Genomic DNA, 17117 nt, shown 5'->3' with positions numbered 1-17117 from the left:
AAAACTCATGTGTTTTGAATTTTGTGGCCTGATCATACACAAATATGCAATGGGAGAATCAATTCTCTCCACTTCCTCTGCTTATTAGCCCTGGAAATAGCATGGAAAAAATTATCTTTTATTAGCAAATACTTTCTTTATTATTTAACCAACCTTCATCATGAGATCTGCTGGTGCCCTCCACTCCACTTTCCTATTTCCCAGCTCCACTCAGTTTACCCTTTCTGTGGACGGGGGCCTCGGTGGCACAGGAGCATACACAAGCAGAAACTCAATGCAGCGCCAACAGCATCTTTGTCACTCGCCTCTTTCCAAGCTCTAGAGAGCCTTCTCCTTCTTGGGCAGCACCAAAATGTAACGCATATTGCAGAAAAACTCAGTGTTCCCTGGCACCAGACACCAAATGCCATTTGAAAATAAGGATATTTAAAACTTTAAAAACGTCCGTAAATACCAGGATCTGTACTTCTGCCTTGCAGGAGTGAGGGCGTGTGCGTGTGTGCACAGGCAGGCATCACTGCCTCTCTGACCACAACATCAGCCCACAGACAGAAGAGTGCATTTTGGTAGAAGGACATCTGAACTGTGGTTTTGTTATGGCCCTTCAGGTTGGATGTACCTTGGCAGCGCAGACGTGGCAGAAGAGAAACCTGTTCCTAATTGTGTTCCTGTTTCAAGCTCAGCACAACAAGGAGTGATCACTAATCAACTGTTAGTAAAGTAGAAGCAGGCTTTGGAGCTGGAAAAGTCATTTTCAGTTCTTGGGAAAAAAAAAAAAAAAGGAGGTGGGCATGTCAGTTGTTTTATCAGCTGCTCTAAAAGCAAGTTCTGCGCTTCCCCACACTGCCTGCTTCAAGTCATCTCAGGTTTTGTGCTGCTAAAGCTGCACTCAGCAGACCAAGCTCCAAGGCAGCGCCTCGTGCCTGCTCTGGGCAGGGTGGGCAAAGGATGCCTCTGCGATGCCTTCTCTATCCACAGCTCTTGGGTCACTCCTGCTTTGGGGTCCACACTAGTGCATGACAACGGGTGCCAAAAGGGGTGAACCATAGCTCTGAGTTTATATTGTGGCTCTTCAGCCATAAAAATGTTTTGTTTTTTACTTCTAGCACACAAAATATAGTCTCCCGAAATGGTAAAAATCCCTGCCGTGCATCACTCAGGGTCTACTGGTGGAGCAAGACCCCCTTTACTGTCTTCGCAGGCTCCGGAGGAGATGCTCTCAGCTGCCAGTAAATCAGTTTTCCTGGTCACTCTCCTGATAGCACAAAGAAGCTGGTGACAGCAGTGAATTATTGACCAAAGGGTGGCCCTACTTTATGGATCATCAGCTTAATTCCAGATTAGCTATCAAAACTGATAACATCCCTATGGGTAAAGAAAGACAGATAAAGACCCCTAAGTGCTGGCAGTAATTAAAATGAGTCCACACTGGACTGTAAATCTCTTTCAGCAGCAGAAGGGGCTGCCAAGCCATTATGAATTTCTCTGGTTTGGTGACAGCAGGCTGATGCCCAGGACAGGATGCTCCCACAGATGCGGAGGTTAAGCCCTTACTGGCACCATGGCAGGCAGAGGATGGGCTCCTGCCTGCTCTCCCCCGGGCAGGGGAGGTGTCACTTCCCCAGACTCAAACAAATGCTCATTCATCACAGGGCACATGCGAAAAAGAGATTATTCCAGCTTTACGATCAGCTCATTCACCTTATATCCAGTTCCTTCCCCTTCCACCCTGCAGCTATTTATGGCTTACTTTTGCGCAGCAGTAGGAAGGAACAGGATGCAGTGGGTGCTGAGCAGGGCTGCAGACTCCAGCCCAGCCTGCTGGGGATCTGAGCAGTCCCCATCTGCTTCTGGCTTATCCCCCGAGCCCCACATCAATACTAACACTGGACAAACACTGCTTTTCTTGTTGTGAGCTGTTACAGCTCCTTCTTTCCCCTTTGCAATTCTGAAACCAAACTATCACCAGCACTTCAGCATCCTTTCCTATACCCCTCTGTCCACCTCCAAAGACAGACATCCCTAAGACTCCAAAATGCAACTACTAAACCAATCATCACACGTGGTTGGATGTCTTCAGCATCTTACTGGAGTCTGCCTGGACCTTTTCTTGCTGGGATTGGACAGACTCCTCTGAGCTACCACTTCCCTAGAAGTGATGTAAAAATGCAGCTACTTACTGCAAACACCTCCTTCCAGCTCTTCTCTGCTTTGCCTGCGAAGATCTGCATCACTTCCCCAGTCTCAGTCTCTGCCACAGAGCCTATAACCACTCTGGAATTGGCGCTACTCACGTCACCTCCTGAGGACATTTCATTTGGTGCACAACCTGGGAATCCATTCGTGCTTACACCTGTACCTTGATAAAGGGGAGCAGATCACCACACTAATCTCATGGGTGGACTTTTAAACCTGCATCAGGGAAAGACCTGGTATTTCAAGACCACTCGGGCTTTCAGACTGCCTGCAAGAATGAAACAAGGAAAGAAAGTCACCAAGAGAACTGTCCCTACCAAGCATATTAACCAGCCATGCCTGTCAAGGGTGGAAAAGGCATTGTAAAGATGTTCCCTTCCCTGCTACCTGCAGGGCTGTCTGCCTTGACCCCTTCCCACACCGTTTCTTCACTGGCACCATATCCCTGTTCCTTCTCCCCACAAAGCTTCTCAGTCTCCTAGCAGCAGCCCCAGCAGCCTTCCTTTCTTGTTTCTACTCGCTTTGTGTCACTAGACAGGAGAACCTGGACCAATTTCTACACCTGCCAAGCAGTCACCCCTCAGGGGGTTGGCAAGTGAGTGAAGAAGAGGTGTGGGAGCCTACATGGGCCAAGACCCATCACCGCTATTATCCGTATTTTCCACATTTTGTTTAGTTACGTTGGAGCAGAACGCTGCTCTGCCATCCAAACATCGCTCAGGAAGGCTCAAAGTGCACGTCACCAGAAGATAAAATGTGAGACAACAAGGAAAGCAGGATCACAAGGAACAAGAAGACAACATGGATAGAGGTGGAGCAATCAACCACCTCCTCGCCATCACATCTTCGAGGCATTGAAGCAGGGATGACCTGGAAGGAAGGTGCCTTAGATGCAAAAGCATCTAGGAGGACAGGTAGGTATCATACCACCTTGAGCCACGTGTTAAAAAAAAGCCCCACGTTTCTGTAGAGGGGGGCAGCGTGCCCAAGGCACGGCATGTAGCAGTGAGTGGGTGCCCACAGTCTCCTCGCTGCTCAGCCGGGCTGGGAGAGTTCCTCTTGGCTCAGGCTCCAGCACACGTGGCTGCTCTCCGGCTGTCAGCAACGTCTGCCAGGGCTGCCTGTGAGACAAACATCTCGTCCTTGGCACCAGGTAGGAAACAGCAAGCTGAGAGCTGTGCCGGAAGGATTTTTTTTTTCCCCTCTTCTCCTTCTGCTACGCAAATGAGAGGCAAATCTCTGTCCCAGCCACTTCCCTTTTCTCATAAAGCTCCCAGTGGAGAAGAACTTCTCAAATCAGGTATTATTGTGCACAGTGTTGTCTTGTACAGAGGCTTCTGCCAGAACACCAGCCCCTGTGCCCCTGGCCGCCCCTGCCCTCCGAGTTACGGCACCTTCTAGCTTTACTTTTTCATTTGCTTCATCCCAAGGCACTGGAAGCCCGGCAAGCAACTTCAAGCAGCTCTACTTAACGTCCCCAGCTCCACAGAGCTGTCACAACAGACTGAACAACTGCCTCATCAGCCACTTACCTCCTATCAGACAAGACAATCTCAATCTCTCTGTAGGGCTAATTATTGAGCAGTGGATTTCAGCAGAGACTTAGGAGGACAATGCCATGGCAAACACCCCCAAACCTGTTAGCTAGGGAGGAGCAAACAGTCAGTCTGTCCTTTCTGTGGACCCACTGGCCACCACACCAGAGTAGGTTGTGCCTAGCTGAGCCCTGGACTTACTCTTTGGGAGTCAGGGAGTCAGTGGCTTCCAGTGTCCCATGGCCACATGCGCCACCTGAGAGCCACCACCCTGTCCGGCATGGAGAGCAGAGCAGCAGGTCCGCGGGCAGGACAGGGCTGGTGCTGGGGGAGAAGGTTCCCAGCTGCAGCAGGGAGCCTGGAGCCCCAGGTCCTGCTACCACAAGTATTTATGCATGTCACATTAAACAGGCATTTGGCTGAGACAAACCAGACCAAAAGTAATCCCAGGAATGGGGTCTCTCCAGCCTTTGTGGTCCCTAATTAACAGCTGAGAGCTGGGCTGGCTCCTGGGCCAGGTCACAGCTCTCCTCCGCATTTAGAGCACGCCTGCAGCTTGCTAAACCCAAAGAGGAGAAAATTTAATTTCACAGACGCAGCTTTTTCTGTGTCAATATTGGCACTTGCCTCCTAGGATGGGTCTACAAACAGGATGAGGAAACATCCATGGTCCAGCACAGGCGCTGCTGATACACTGAGATGTAACCCATTACTGATACCGTATGCCTCTAAAAAACCAGACCCTGCAAGGTTCAGGCCTCCAGAGCTGCAGGCAAAAGGATCCCTGCCCAGGGGTTTCTCCCACACAGATGCACAGCAACCAGCCGAGCAGCTGAAGCAACTCAGTGTTTATATTAGGTTCAAAGCCAGTGACTTTATACCCTCCCTCAGCGAGACTCGACACTTGTGGAGGAAGCCCTGAAATGCACCTACACCAATTTCACCCTCAGCAGCGTGTGCTGCATGAAAAGGTCAGTACACTCCATCCACACTGGTAGGCAGGAGGCATTCAAGGGGTTCTGCCAAAAACAAAAAGTAATTTCCTGCCCATCAGGATACGTCTTGATGGTTTAGACACCCATCCCCAGCCAGCTGCCCCCCAGCTCCCTGTGCTTCACAAGACAGCATCTTCTTACATGTGTCCTCAGAAAGGCCAGCCAAGCACATTTTTTCTTCTTTTAAATATCGTTACCTTGTAATACAGTCGAACAAGGCCATAGGCAATAAATATTGCTGCGATCTAAACTTCCCTGTTTGTTTTGAGTTTTACATGCTGTAAGGGCCCTCTCTCACCACATGTGCTCCAACAGCAAGAGCACTAAAATACAACCTGGCCTTTGCAGTTATGTGTCAAAACAGAGCTAAGAAGTTTAATGAGCTACAGCATTAACTGAGAGAGCCCTCCTGAGCAGTGAGGGTTATTTACACCTGCCCCAACGCAGACAGGTAAAACGGTCTCACTGACTGGGGACAGGGTTTGCCAGCGCACAGACCTGCCTAATTACAAACATCTGCTACATCAGCAGGTGTAATGAAAGGAGTGAGATTACAAATTATTCATTACCTAAAATGTACAAAACCTCTTGCACTTTCTGACAGCAGCAGCACAGCTTGGATGAAAGCTGCAGTAGTCTGTGCCCACCACTACCTCCACGGAGGTGGGATAGAGCATCAGAAGAGGTCTCAGTGCTTTAAAAAAGGAACCAAACTTTCCCAAAACAGGATTGCTGGGTGGGGTGTTGGTCTGATGCCTCTTCTCCTTCAGACCAGGAAAGCTCTGTGACATTTCTTGCAAGAACAAAGCTATTGAGACCAGAAGATGAACTGCTTCAGCCAGCTAACATCTTTCAGTGCACAGTAATGACTCCTTACGCTGTCTTTTCCATCAGTGAGGTGCCAAACCAGTGATACACTCTACCTACAGCAGGCTGAGCAGCAGGCAGGATCCAGAAGGAATCCTTGGCTACCCATCCCCAGTTGGTATCATGGACCAGATGTACATTAACATCTCTGGGAGAACAAAAGCCATAAACGTATCTTGTTCCTGCTGCAGAATGGTTTGGTGAAGTGGTAGAATTGCACCATAAACATCCCCGGCTCTGACCTCTCCAGCACATGGAGCAGCTAGGGAATAGAACGGGAATCTCACCGGCACCGTGGCTCGCAGAACTCCACCTTGCATACTGTGCCACAGCTGGGCACAACGCTCCCAAAGCAAAGCCTGTGGATGCAGAGCAGAACTGGCCCTCCTTGCCCACAGCAGGTCTGACTGCACTGCTTTCTCCTTTCTTCCCCTGGGAACGTCCCTGCTAAGCGGTTACACTACATCAGGCTGGAATAAAAAGTAACGTTATTGTTAATGAGGCTTTTTCTCAGGAACAGAAGCAAACATATTTGTTTTGCAGCCAAGAAGACCACTGGTTACCCCCCAGACCTGCTCTGGATGATGAAGAGTAGCTCCCTGAATCCCAGTCCCTTCTTGGTCTGGATGACACTATAAAAACCTTGACATTAAGTTAAATTTTGGAGAAAAAGACATAAGTAAGAAACCTAGCAATCATCCCACTAACACCAGAAAAAGCTGCGTGCTTTCTTACTGTGATCATAGGAGAGGACACCTCAGACATCTACTGATTAAATTACCAGCCTGAGTCACAGCACAGAGTGACACTTGATACAATTAATGCGGCCCAGAATAACTGTAATTAACTGTTAATTTGGTATCAAAGGCTTCACTTACAGTGTTTTGATTCCTTCAGGTTTGTTTCCTCCACAACAGGATAAACTCCAGTGCTGGTACAGGATATCTGGTGTTTGTTTTAAAAGTACCACTGAGCATCAGCTGCACGTTTTGGACACAAAACAAATGAATCCCCTTTAAAAGTACTTTTTTTTTTTCCAGCTGATTTCCACAGCATTGTTTGGAGGCTGGTCTCTGCAGGACACACCTGAGGCACCTGCCTCCTCACTGGAGCTCAAGCCACAGAGGCAAAGTTGAATCCCTGCTCGTGCAGCATCCAGGGAATTACAAGGAAGGAGAGTGATACTATTTATGTTACCCAAAGGTTAAGAACACCAAACAACAAACTGCTGTGGAAATCAGCCAAAACTGCCACCCATTCAAGCTCAGCCCCAGCAGCTTCCTGGTGTGGCTGAAAAAAGCAAAGAGCTGAATTCACCATCTGGGAAAGTTTTGCTGTCCTTACAGTGTCCACTGAGCTAAACATCTATTCCAATACCAAATAAGTGGTGAAACATCACAGACTTACAAAGCGACCCTCGGAAAGGCAAGTGAGATCAGCAAAAAAAGAAGCACAGGGGAAATGTTCCTTCTTCGTACTGATAAAGGAGAGATGTGGTTTCACGCAGGAATGCACCTTTTCCAGTCCTCCCCACGTGTTCCTGAAATTCATTGCCAAGGAAAGGATAATGAAAGTAGGAAGGAGAAAGAAACAGTGAACCCTCCTTAAAAAAGTGACAGCTCTGCAGTCTATTTACCAAAAAACATGGACATGTGGTTGTGGACCAAGGGATTTGGGTGATCCGAGGAAAACCCCACAGTTCATTATTTTCTCCAAAAATCGGCTGATAAGGACTTCTGATATTGATGGGTGTTTTGGCACTACCATCAATAAAAACAACCAACTAGTCAGAAGTAGCAGCCACCGAGGGGTTTATGCAGCACACGGGAGATGCTCAGGCCCTCAGCACAACTCCAAGTTTCACTGTCACAGAGCAGTACCAGAAGTGCACCTATTTACTGCCCTTTCCTTATTGAAAATGGGAAGTATTTCACATTCCACAGCAAATTTAGCTGCACAAACAGTAACAGCATGAGGCTTAACAGTGCAGCCCTTACACTCCTCTGTCTCACGGAAGACCACAAGTAGAACAGGCGAGAAACTTCAGCAAACGCAGCCCAGATTACGCCTCTGTTTAAAAACACACATGCAAACACAGCAGGTCCAATTAATCTCGGACTGTTAAAGAAATCTCATTTTGGGTGACCTGTGGATACAGTGTTCCCACAACAAACCCGATAACGCTGGGACGTTTACAGATAACGTCCTGACCGACAAAGCTGGTGTAGGCAAACGCTGTCTCACACTGAAGATGGGAAGGAGGGGGTTGGGTTTAAAAAACAACCCAACAGTCAGATATGTTCAAATTTCATTATGTTCTCATTACAGAGGGTCACACTTCCCCTGATTTAACTGGCAAAATCCTGTAATTGCCGCTTGCATATGGAGTTGGAGAACATTTACCTGGCATGTTAACAAGAGCTGAGGCACAGCTCAAAGGGATGATGGAGTTAGTCTGTAAATACCAGGCCTAGACTTGGCGGAGCTATAGATTATTTGGTGTAGTAAAAGAAGAATTAACCAATCCATTCCAAAATGCATTTATCATTAAAATAAAAATCTTCTGTCATTTTATTTAATAGCCTTAGAAAGAAATAATTGCAATGTCTGGTTGCTTTCAACAACATGTGGTTTTAATATTTTAATTGCTACAAACTGTTTAATAATCTTGAACAAAAGGCGTGTCCAAGTAATTATTGTGTTTATTAACATTTCTTTTGAGGAACGATACATTATATTAAACACATACAGCACTTCAGACATTGTAGTGTTAACTTATTACATTTAAAAGTGAAAAATTAGCCAAAAGCGACTTGTTTTGGTGCAATTTAAATATTGTATTTTCAAGTGATAAGCACTGTGCATCACATTATTTAACAATCTGGCAGTTCATGCATTTTTCTAATTATTATGCTGCTTCATCTGGCTAGAGGATTAAAATACAGTGGGAATAATATCGCTCAGAAAGCCTGGTGGGCCACAGCGAGATGCGATTCCACAAAATCTGCCAAAGTCATGGATTTTTCTGAAGGGAAAACATATTCCTAAAAAATCCTCAGCTCCCCTGGGTCTCCCATAATGAACTGAATAGTTTTCCCTGCTTGGAGCCACCCGGGACAGAGTCTGGCAAAGCATCCCCTGGGACCCCACATCTCCCTCAGGGGCACCCACGGGCACCCCGAGCACGGAGAGCTATCACCACACCATCTGGACAGTCCATTCGCAGGGTTCCCATGTGCCCCAAGAGAGGACTGGGTCCAACCCTTTTCTACCCTGAGCATCGTCCTCCTGTAGCAGGGTTAAACGCCCCCATGCCAGTCCTTGATGCTCCGTCATACTCCGTATTTTGAGCAAAGGGGTTGAGAGAGACTCGGGCACAAGTGCATCGTGCTGTTCCCAGGCCTATTTTGTTGACACTTGATTCAATCAAGTTGTGGCCTTTTGGCCTCTTTCCAAATTAACTTCTGAGTGACCTCTGCCGTGCCCTCTCCCAGCAGCCCAGCCGCAGGGAAACAGCCCATTAAACCTACAAACAAATATAGGACATATTGGTTGATCAACTCATCTTCAAACGCAGCTATTTAAAGGCCAGGGTATGATTTTTTGCAAACTTCAAGTCTATTTTGTCTTCGGTCATTCGCACCTCTGGGCCTCCTTTTTTTTTTTCCCTTCCAACTAGAGCTCCGTGTTTTACTGCCTCGTAAAACTTCTAAATTTTGTTCTCATCCTCTTGTAAACCCCACGAAGAGCAATGAGAAGCTTTTTCACAAGAGGCTCACCACAGGACCCGAGTCTTTACACTGAGCACATGAAGAAAGGCAGCAAGATCCTGCTTGGGGGAAACAGCTGTAATACTCCAAGAAATTGTGTGTTCCCCTTATTTCCAAGGAAATAAATCAAAGTGGGTTTCTCAGGGTCTGTGAAAGCATATTGCCTGGATTCCGATCCCCAAAGGGTTTTTTTTTTTTCAAGAGCTTATATGGTAGTTAGATTTCTGGCTAGAGAACATGCAATATGATAAAAACACAGTTTCTATACAGGGCAATAAATTACAGATTGTTTGATGTGGAAACCAAAGAACTGTCAAACTCCAGTATATCTGAAATATTCTAAATGAGCCCTTAACTCCAGTGTCTGGAAATGTACAATATGTTTCCAGGCCTTTCAGTCTTGTAAAGACATATCTCCTCCAGTTAAGTTTCCATTTATGGATTTTATTTTTCTTTTTTGGTGGCTTTTTCCCTACTTTTTCTTCCAATATTACACTCTTCCTTCTAGAGATGGTCCTACGATAAACACCAGAATTTATCTACGTATAAAAAGGAATCAGAACTGGGCACAATCTTAAACAGTAAGTGCAGCAAGGATGGGATAAAGCATCTGATTGCAATGGTGTCAGACCCTGTAAACACTGCAGAGAGCACACAAATCAGCTGATAACAGAGAGGGACTGGAGAGAGGACTAGGAGTGTCACGCTGACCTATCTGGTACCCAGAGTCTCCATGCCAGCTGCATGCTCACACCAGCATCCCTCAGGTCCACTCTCTAGAGCTTTTCTTGGGAGGAGGTTCAATAGGAGGTCACCAATGTGGCAGAATGCCTAGGACGCAGGACACGGGACACTATGGTTCCCACCTCCATGTGTATCTGTTAAAACTTGAAGCTTGTCCCCATCTGTCAGCCATCCAAACATCCCCATGGTGGGAGGAAAATTGAGTGACCAGAGGAAACAGCTCACCTTGCACACTGCTTTTTTGCCAAGGGATGCTACTAAGTCACAAAAAACCTGAGCAAGAATCATGCTAACACATAATAGCTGTTCAATTTCAATATAGTTTCACATGTGGGATGACTGAAAACCCTTCTAGCTAAAACAGACCCCATCCACTCCAGGGAATAAAAGTTAGTAACCAATTCCAACTCGCTTTCCTTAAGGCGACCCTTGGCCTCCCAGCTGAGATAACAATGCTAATATTTATGGATGGGCTGTTCAATGCCTCTGGGCACACAGCAAAAATAACTCAAATCAAAACTCGGTAGACATCTAACAGAACTGAAAAAAAAAAAATCCTTTCTTCCAATATGGCAATAATAAACCATTTCGACCATCAACGCACGAGAAATAGCACCACCCACAATCACACCTTTCGGTGAAACAAAAATGATCTGGAGTCTTCATGTGATGAGTAGACACCACCAAGGGGAACTCATCCAGAAAGGAATGACTTGAAACAGCACACTGCTCAGGCGGTGAGCTTCATATATTTATTTATTTTAGCTTGATAAAAGGTGCTTGAAGCAAACTAATACAATCTAGCAAACTTTTACTTCCCCTTCTCTCCAGGTTAAATTTTCTATACTCCTTTCAGCCCCTGTGGATTTTATTCTAAGGCATAAACACTATTCTCATTTCAAACTGCAAAAGTTTGATGAGGCTTTCTCATCTATTAGTGCGCACTTACCCAGATTCAGTTTGAGAAGACACACTAACGAGTGAGCATGATTTCTGCACACAACACATTCGCCAAACTCAAGCAAGCTCAAAAATGTGGCACACTGCTGAAACAACACACATTTTTCAGTAGCATGAGCAGCCTGGAATAAATCGAAGCCAAGTCATCAGCAAATTACAGACATTAGAAAAAAATCTACAAGTAAAAGAAAAAGCTGTGGAACTCTTAACAAAAATTGCACCAACTAGCACGGCTCCTGAGTCTACACACGTCCACAAAATCCAAGCTGCATCTCCAACACAACACATGGGGAGGAATTCATTACACGGTACAAGATTCACAATTTATTGGTAGTCACGTGGGCGATACAGTTTACAGCTCTGAGCACTACAACCACTCAAAAAGATGCACTTCTCTCCAAAAGATTCTAGATGTTTGAAAACCCTTAAAAGCCACTGTTGGCTTGAGTTCGGTGGATCAGGAGATTTTCACCCCTCCTCAGCCTGGGAGTCCCCACCACTTCCCAGATCTGAAGCCAACACCTGAAAAACACAACTGTAATTCATCCAGCTCTGCTCCTTCCACATTTCCTACTCTTTGGCATTCAAGATGCACTCAAGATGCATTCCAGATGTGAAGGAGAGTGCAAGAATGGTAGGCCAAGAAAATAAGCGTGATGGTGAGCTATGACACCCCCAGTTTAAGTGACTTCCTCAGTTACTTAACCGGTATATAAGCTACTTACCATAGACTAAAGACTTGCCGCAGGAATAGCTAGGTTCATAACTAATTTTTACAAATCAATTCTCATTTTCTCCTGATTTTATTCTCAACCCCTCTCTTTCTCAAACATAAGTTTGCAAGAGGGTTTGGTATTTTTCAGACTCTTACATTTACACTGATTAAACCAAAACAACCCCCCATGACACATTCCAATCTGATATTGCAAGCCAAGCAGGGGATGCGTTGTAAGAGATCATGACCAAGCTGACCACATTCACCCCCTTACCGCTATTTTTCCCACAGCAGCAGCTGACAAAGACACTCCGCTGCTGCAAACAGCTGAGTTCAGCCCGGCAATGTTTACCCAGGGTCTCTCATTCCACGAATCTCTGCTCCTCAGCAGCCTGAACTGTTCAGCAAAGACCTAACTTGACCCAATCTGGCAGCCAGCATTTCACAACCACTTTATGTCAGCAGTTTCAAGCACACTAATAACCGTGTTTTGTTCAGTGCAACTTTCTCACTGTGAATGGCAAAATATCATTTACACCTGCAGGTTGAAGCCTGCCCTCTACCCCATTTAATAGGGAGCTGATTATGCTATTTTCCATCCTCCACCCCCCTCTTTTAATAATTATGTGCTGCTGGCAGATGGCACCGCTCGATGCAGGGAGGCATCTGAGAAGGCAGAACGGGCTGTGCTGCTGCTGCCCACGTCGATTCCCGTGTGCCGAGGTGCTCCTGGGGACCCCTAATCCCCCGGGGCACCCCGCTCCCAGACAGCAGCTAATGAGGTGTGTTGGCATTAGAAGGCGCAGGGGTAAACCTAGAACTCCTATGAAAACTGTCCCTGGCAGTCATAGGAGCAGGACAGCATAGGTTAGCAGAAAAGTCGCTAAGCCAGCAACTCCAGACAGACCAGCCCTCGAAGCCCACCCAGCCAGGAAGCGAAGCTCGACTTAACCCCAGGAACCCGCTGCTGCTCAAAGCCTCGCAGCAGAGAAACCGTGAACAACGTCCCCACTGGTAAGAGCTCTCTCTTGAGTGACTGAACAGTTCAGCTGTTATTAACTGAGAGCATTACCACCTGAGTATTTGGCCTGTAAGGTCCCAGCGCTGTGTGTTCCTGGAAAGTACAGAGGTCCAAGCTATCAGCCTACCGAAAAACATTCCCTTCACAAGTTATTCAGTAACAGAGAGGAGAGCAGAGTCCAGAGCCAATCCCAGCCTGGCTGACCTGAGAAGAGCTGCAGAACACAGAAGACCTGAGAAGAGAAGAACACTGCAGAAGAGCTCTGGGAGGTTAAAAATCACAAGCTGAACGCTGTGCAGAGGTGCCACCTAATCCCTTGGCAGCAACAGGGCTTGTTCACAGACCTAACCTGGCCTGGCATGATGGGTAGAGACAAGATACTGCTTGTCCTGGCAAGGACGCTAGGTCTGAGACCGTGGGAAGGAAGCTCCCTCCCCAGTGGAAAGGGTCTCATCCAGCTCTGCCATTTCCCCATTCAGTGGTAACTTGCCTCTCCCTAGTGAATGGGAGTGGATGCCGAGGGAGATACAGAAAAATCTAAGTGATTCTCTCTGCCAGCTGAAAGCAATGCCAGAGGGAACTCCTCCAACCAGAGGGTACATTGGGCACATGCCATATAGACTCCTGTCAGCACCCCATGCTCAGGAGAACCACAGCAGCTTCATTTTTCTTGGTCCTCGACCACGTGAGGGATGGATGCCCAGCAGAATCACACCACAGAGATGCATCCATACATCCTGCTGGGTGTAGGTTTAGCCCTGGAGAGTTGCAACGCAGTTGCCCTGCATCCCCTGCTGCACCCGTGGAGCACCACACTGCTGTGCATGAATCAGGACCTGGTACTGCACAGCGCTGAGGTGGCACTGGCTCCACACAGAGGTGCAGAAGATGGAGATGCCCCAGGTTGTCTGGCTGAGCCTGAAGATAGTGTGGGGGAGGCCAGACTGATTTGGAAACCGCCCACTCTGGAGCCATCCCTGCAACAAACCTGGTTGATGTGTTTCAGCTTGTCAATAATCTGGCTGATCACTGGCTGATCACCTTTCATCTTCATCTCATGGTTGCCAGGCTGAGCTTTTGCTCCGTTTCTTGTGATTAGGGGACTGTACCTGTGGAAGTGAGAACAGAGAAGACCACGATGTGATGAACTAATATAGAGGAGATCTTTAAAGTTCAGCACAAACAAAAGAAATACCAATATAAGCACCAGCCCCTTCCAAAACAGAGAGTGCAAAACAGTTAATAATAATAAAGAAAAGGCAAAAGATTCCCATAAATATTTCTGCTCTGCCTTTGCAAAGCAGCAAGATGACGTACTTGTATCACTTGAGGACAATTAAGTCCTTTCCAGTCCATTAGTAACCAAGGAAGATGTTAAACAGTATACAACAGAGATAAATATTTTCACATAACCTGCACCCAAGAGTCCTGAAAAAAAGCTGGCTCAGAAATTCTGGCTTGCTCATGTTTGTTTAAAATAAATCTTGGCAGACCACAGAGACTCCAGTACAAGAGCAGTAGTGTTGTGCCCATAGCCAAAAAAAAAGAGTGGGATGACCCAGTTAACTGAAAGCTGATTAGCATAACATCAACCCTCTCACAAAATAATGACTATCACTGATGTGTGATTTCAATAATAAAGAATTAAAGCATCAGAATATAATTAATGCTGTCAACATTGCTAATGGAAAATAGGTGTTGTCAAACAATCCTGATTTCAGTCTTTGATGAGATTCAGCCTTGGGGATCAAAGTAACTGCTCAGATAGAATGTACCTTGATTTTGGTGCGGTGCTGGGCTCTGCACCACAAGATATCCCAACTTACATGGGTACCGTGCAACTCAGTGAAGCACCCGTAAAGCAGATAAAGAGCTGGTGGAGGGGTCTCCAGACACAACTCTGCACAGGGACCCTCCCTGAGCAGACAGCTGCCAGAGCAGCTCCGCAGAGGAGGGCGGCCAAGCCTGCATTCAACTTTCTCATCAGCGATTAGGAAAGAAATATACAGTCACTGCTGCAAAATTGATGGAATAGTGAAGTTTATCAGAGTAATAAACATGAGAAGAGGGACAGAGGGATCACTGCATGCTTGCCTTTGGAGGAATGCATTTTTACACCTGGATAATGGCTTGTGACATGGCTCAGGACATGAGAAGAGAGCATCCACACCAACCTCAAACTTGGCTTCAGGCCCGCAGTGAACGGATGGCACCACTGACTGCTGGAAGCCACCACAGCAGCAGAGCACACTGGTGCCTTCTCCTGCTGTGGGTTCTTGGTATTCATCACAGCTCGATGACGGGCCACGGTACTCTACACAGTAGAAGCTATATTTCAAAGTCTTTAACCCTTCATTTGGCTGCATCCCGCATGTCTGAATGCTTGCCAGCCCAGCCCCGGTACACAAAACAAGTCCTTGTCTCCAAGAGCTGACAGCCTGAGCACATGCTGCCAAACTCCAGCACAGCCTACAAAAGCGAGATCACCAAGATAACACCAAGCATCAGTCTGCTCTAGTCTATGTTTATTTTCATGGTGCTGCGGGTAAACACGATGAATATTCCTTTCTGCGCTTCATGTCTTACACATCATGTCCTTACCCGACTCCCAGCACCAGCCCTGGTGACTGCCTCCCCGTCTGCCAGCTCCCCGCTTTCCTGCCCACTAATCCTTCATCCCCACATTGCCTGGTGAGCTCAGGCAATGACAGTCAGCCCATTTCACAGCAGCTTTGCAGAGGAAGCAGGATTTCAGCAGGGATTTAAAGGAGCAGAGGGACACAGGAGGGATGGTGGGGCCAGCTCAGGGAGGATGCTCTGCAGAGGAGAAAGCAAGAGGCATGGGACATTCAGCTACAACAGCTCCTTAGGCACACTGAGGGTTTGGGGGATACATAGGGGGTTGGCCCTACTTAAACTCTAAATTAGAAATGAGACTGACTCAGAAAACTGCAGATGCAAAGGCAACCCCAGATTTCTTCTGGTGCAGCAGGAATCTGCCCCCCTGAAATAGTCACATCATTTAAAATACAGCACTGAGGCTGATTTCCTCTGCACGGCTTTTTCACAGCAGGATTTACATTTATAGGAGCACTCTGCGTTCCCGGTTAGGTCCCCATCACTGGGTACTCCCCACACACAGCTTAGTTGAAGGCTAACCAGTCCACGAGATGCTTCACTGAAAGAGATTTCAGACGAAAGATGGGAGAAAGGAGGGTTTTGTGCCTCTAACAGAGGAACATGCACCTGTATATATATTCCTGATTCCAGACAGAAACATGTTATCCAGGTACAAGAGAAGAGTCACTGCAAAGTAGAAACATCAGCTTGGGTGTCCAAGCCCCACCAGCTCCTCAGTACTGGGCAGGTGCTTCACCTGCAGCACAGTGCTGCCCAAGTGTAGAGGACCAACTCCAACAGCTCTGTTCTCCACCGAGACATCTTTCCCCATGATGATGTTTCTAGTTAGGACTCAACATTTTGCAAAACACACAGTTGGAGGGAGAAGGAGGGACTAACAGTTGTGTTATCCTGGGAAGTACAAAACACAGCTATACCTGAGATGTAATAGCTCCCAGCCTGGAAAAGCACTTACGTGCACTTACAGGCTCAATATAGGCTGAAAGCTAACTGACTGGTAGAAATGGGGGCAGAGAGTGCCAGGCTGGATCCCAGCCTGCAGCAGCCCATGCCTAGGAGAAGATCTGGCTTCCCAGCACAGAGAGCTGGCGGGACCACAAGCTCTGAGCACCATCTCGTGGGAAGAGGCTGCTGCCGCAAGACAGACCTGCCCGCCTCTGCAAATACTCGGGCTTAACTTTTTGCAGGGGAATAAAGCATAGAGAGCGGTGAACTATTAAACCTGCTGCTTAGTTGTCACACAGTCACTTAATGCCACTGTGTGAAGCCTAACAACACATCTGGCAACTGAACACAAACATCTACAAGACGCATGATGTTTCAGATGTCAAAGAAATTACCATTTTTGGTGTCACTGTACATTTAATTTAAAACACGATGGAACTTTAAAGTATATTGCTGAAAAGTCTCCTGTGGTTTAAGAGATTTAACTATTAATAGCAGGATAAATCCCCCACAGGTTTTAGCAACAGCAGAACCAAGCCTGTTTGGTGCCTACTTAAATTAATACAATCCCTCTCTCTAAACAGTTCGATACAAAGAAACTCAATAGATCTGGTTTGAGTGGGCAAAACCCCTTCTGAAAGTCTACCAGAGAAGGGCGCAAGCCCGGAAGTGTCTGTAGAGGATCTCTCCCTAAAGCAGTGATGCTGGTGAAGCAGAGTGGGACCACTT

General features: G+C 46.9%; 1 protein-coding gene across 4 annotated transcripts in view; it reads right to left on the bottom strand.

The window, feature by feature from the left end:
- GPC3 (glypican 3) overlaps window positions 1-17117 on the bottom strand; it is a 162105-nt gene that overhangs the window by 39553 nt on the left and 105435 nt on the right. For 3 of the 4 annotated variants that reach the window (XR_008451522.1, XR_008451523.1, XM_009562508.2), the window contains exon 6: window positions 13792-13912. Coding sequence is in view for 2 of the 4 variants with exons in the window: in XM_009562508.2 (XP_009560803.2) it covers window positions 13792-13912 (121 nt within the window). In the remaining 2 variants the exon portion in view is untranslated. Of the gene's footprint in view, window positions 1-8327; window positions 9120-13791; window positions 13913-17117 lie in introns of those variants that run through there. The other variant, XM_054075922.1, reaches the window with a different exon arrangement.

Source organism: Cuculus canorus, chromosome 10 (assembly GCF_017976375.1).
Source record: "Cuculus canorus isolate bCucCan1 chromosome 10, bCucCan1.pri, whole genome shotgun sequence".
Lineage (NCBI taxonomy): Eukaryota > Metazoa > Chordata > Aves > Cuculiformes > Cuculidae > Cuculus > Cuculus canorus.
The sequence above is the reverse complement of the archived record's forward strand: the minus strand, read 5'-3'. Positions and strand labels throughout refer to the sequence as shown.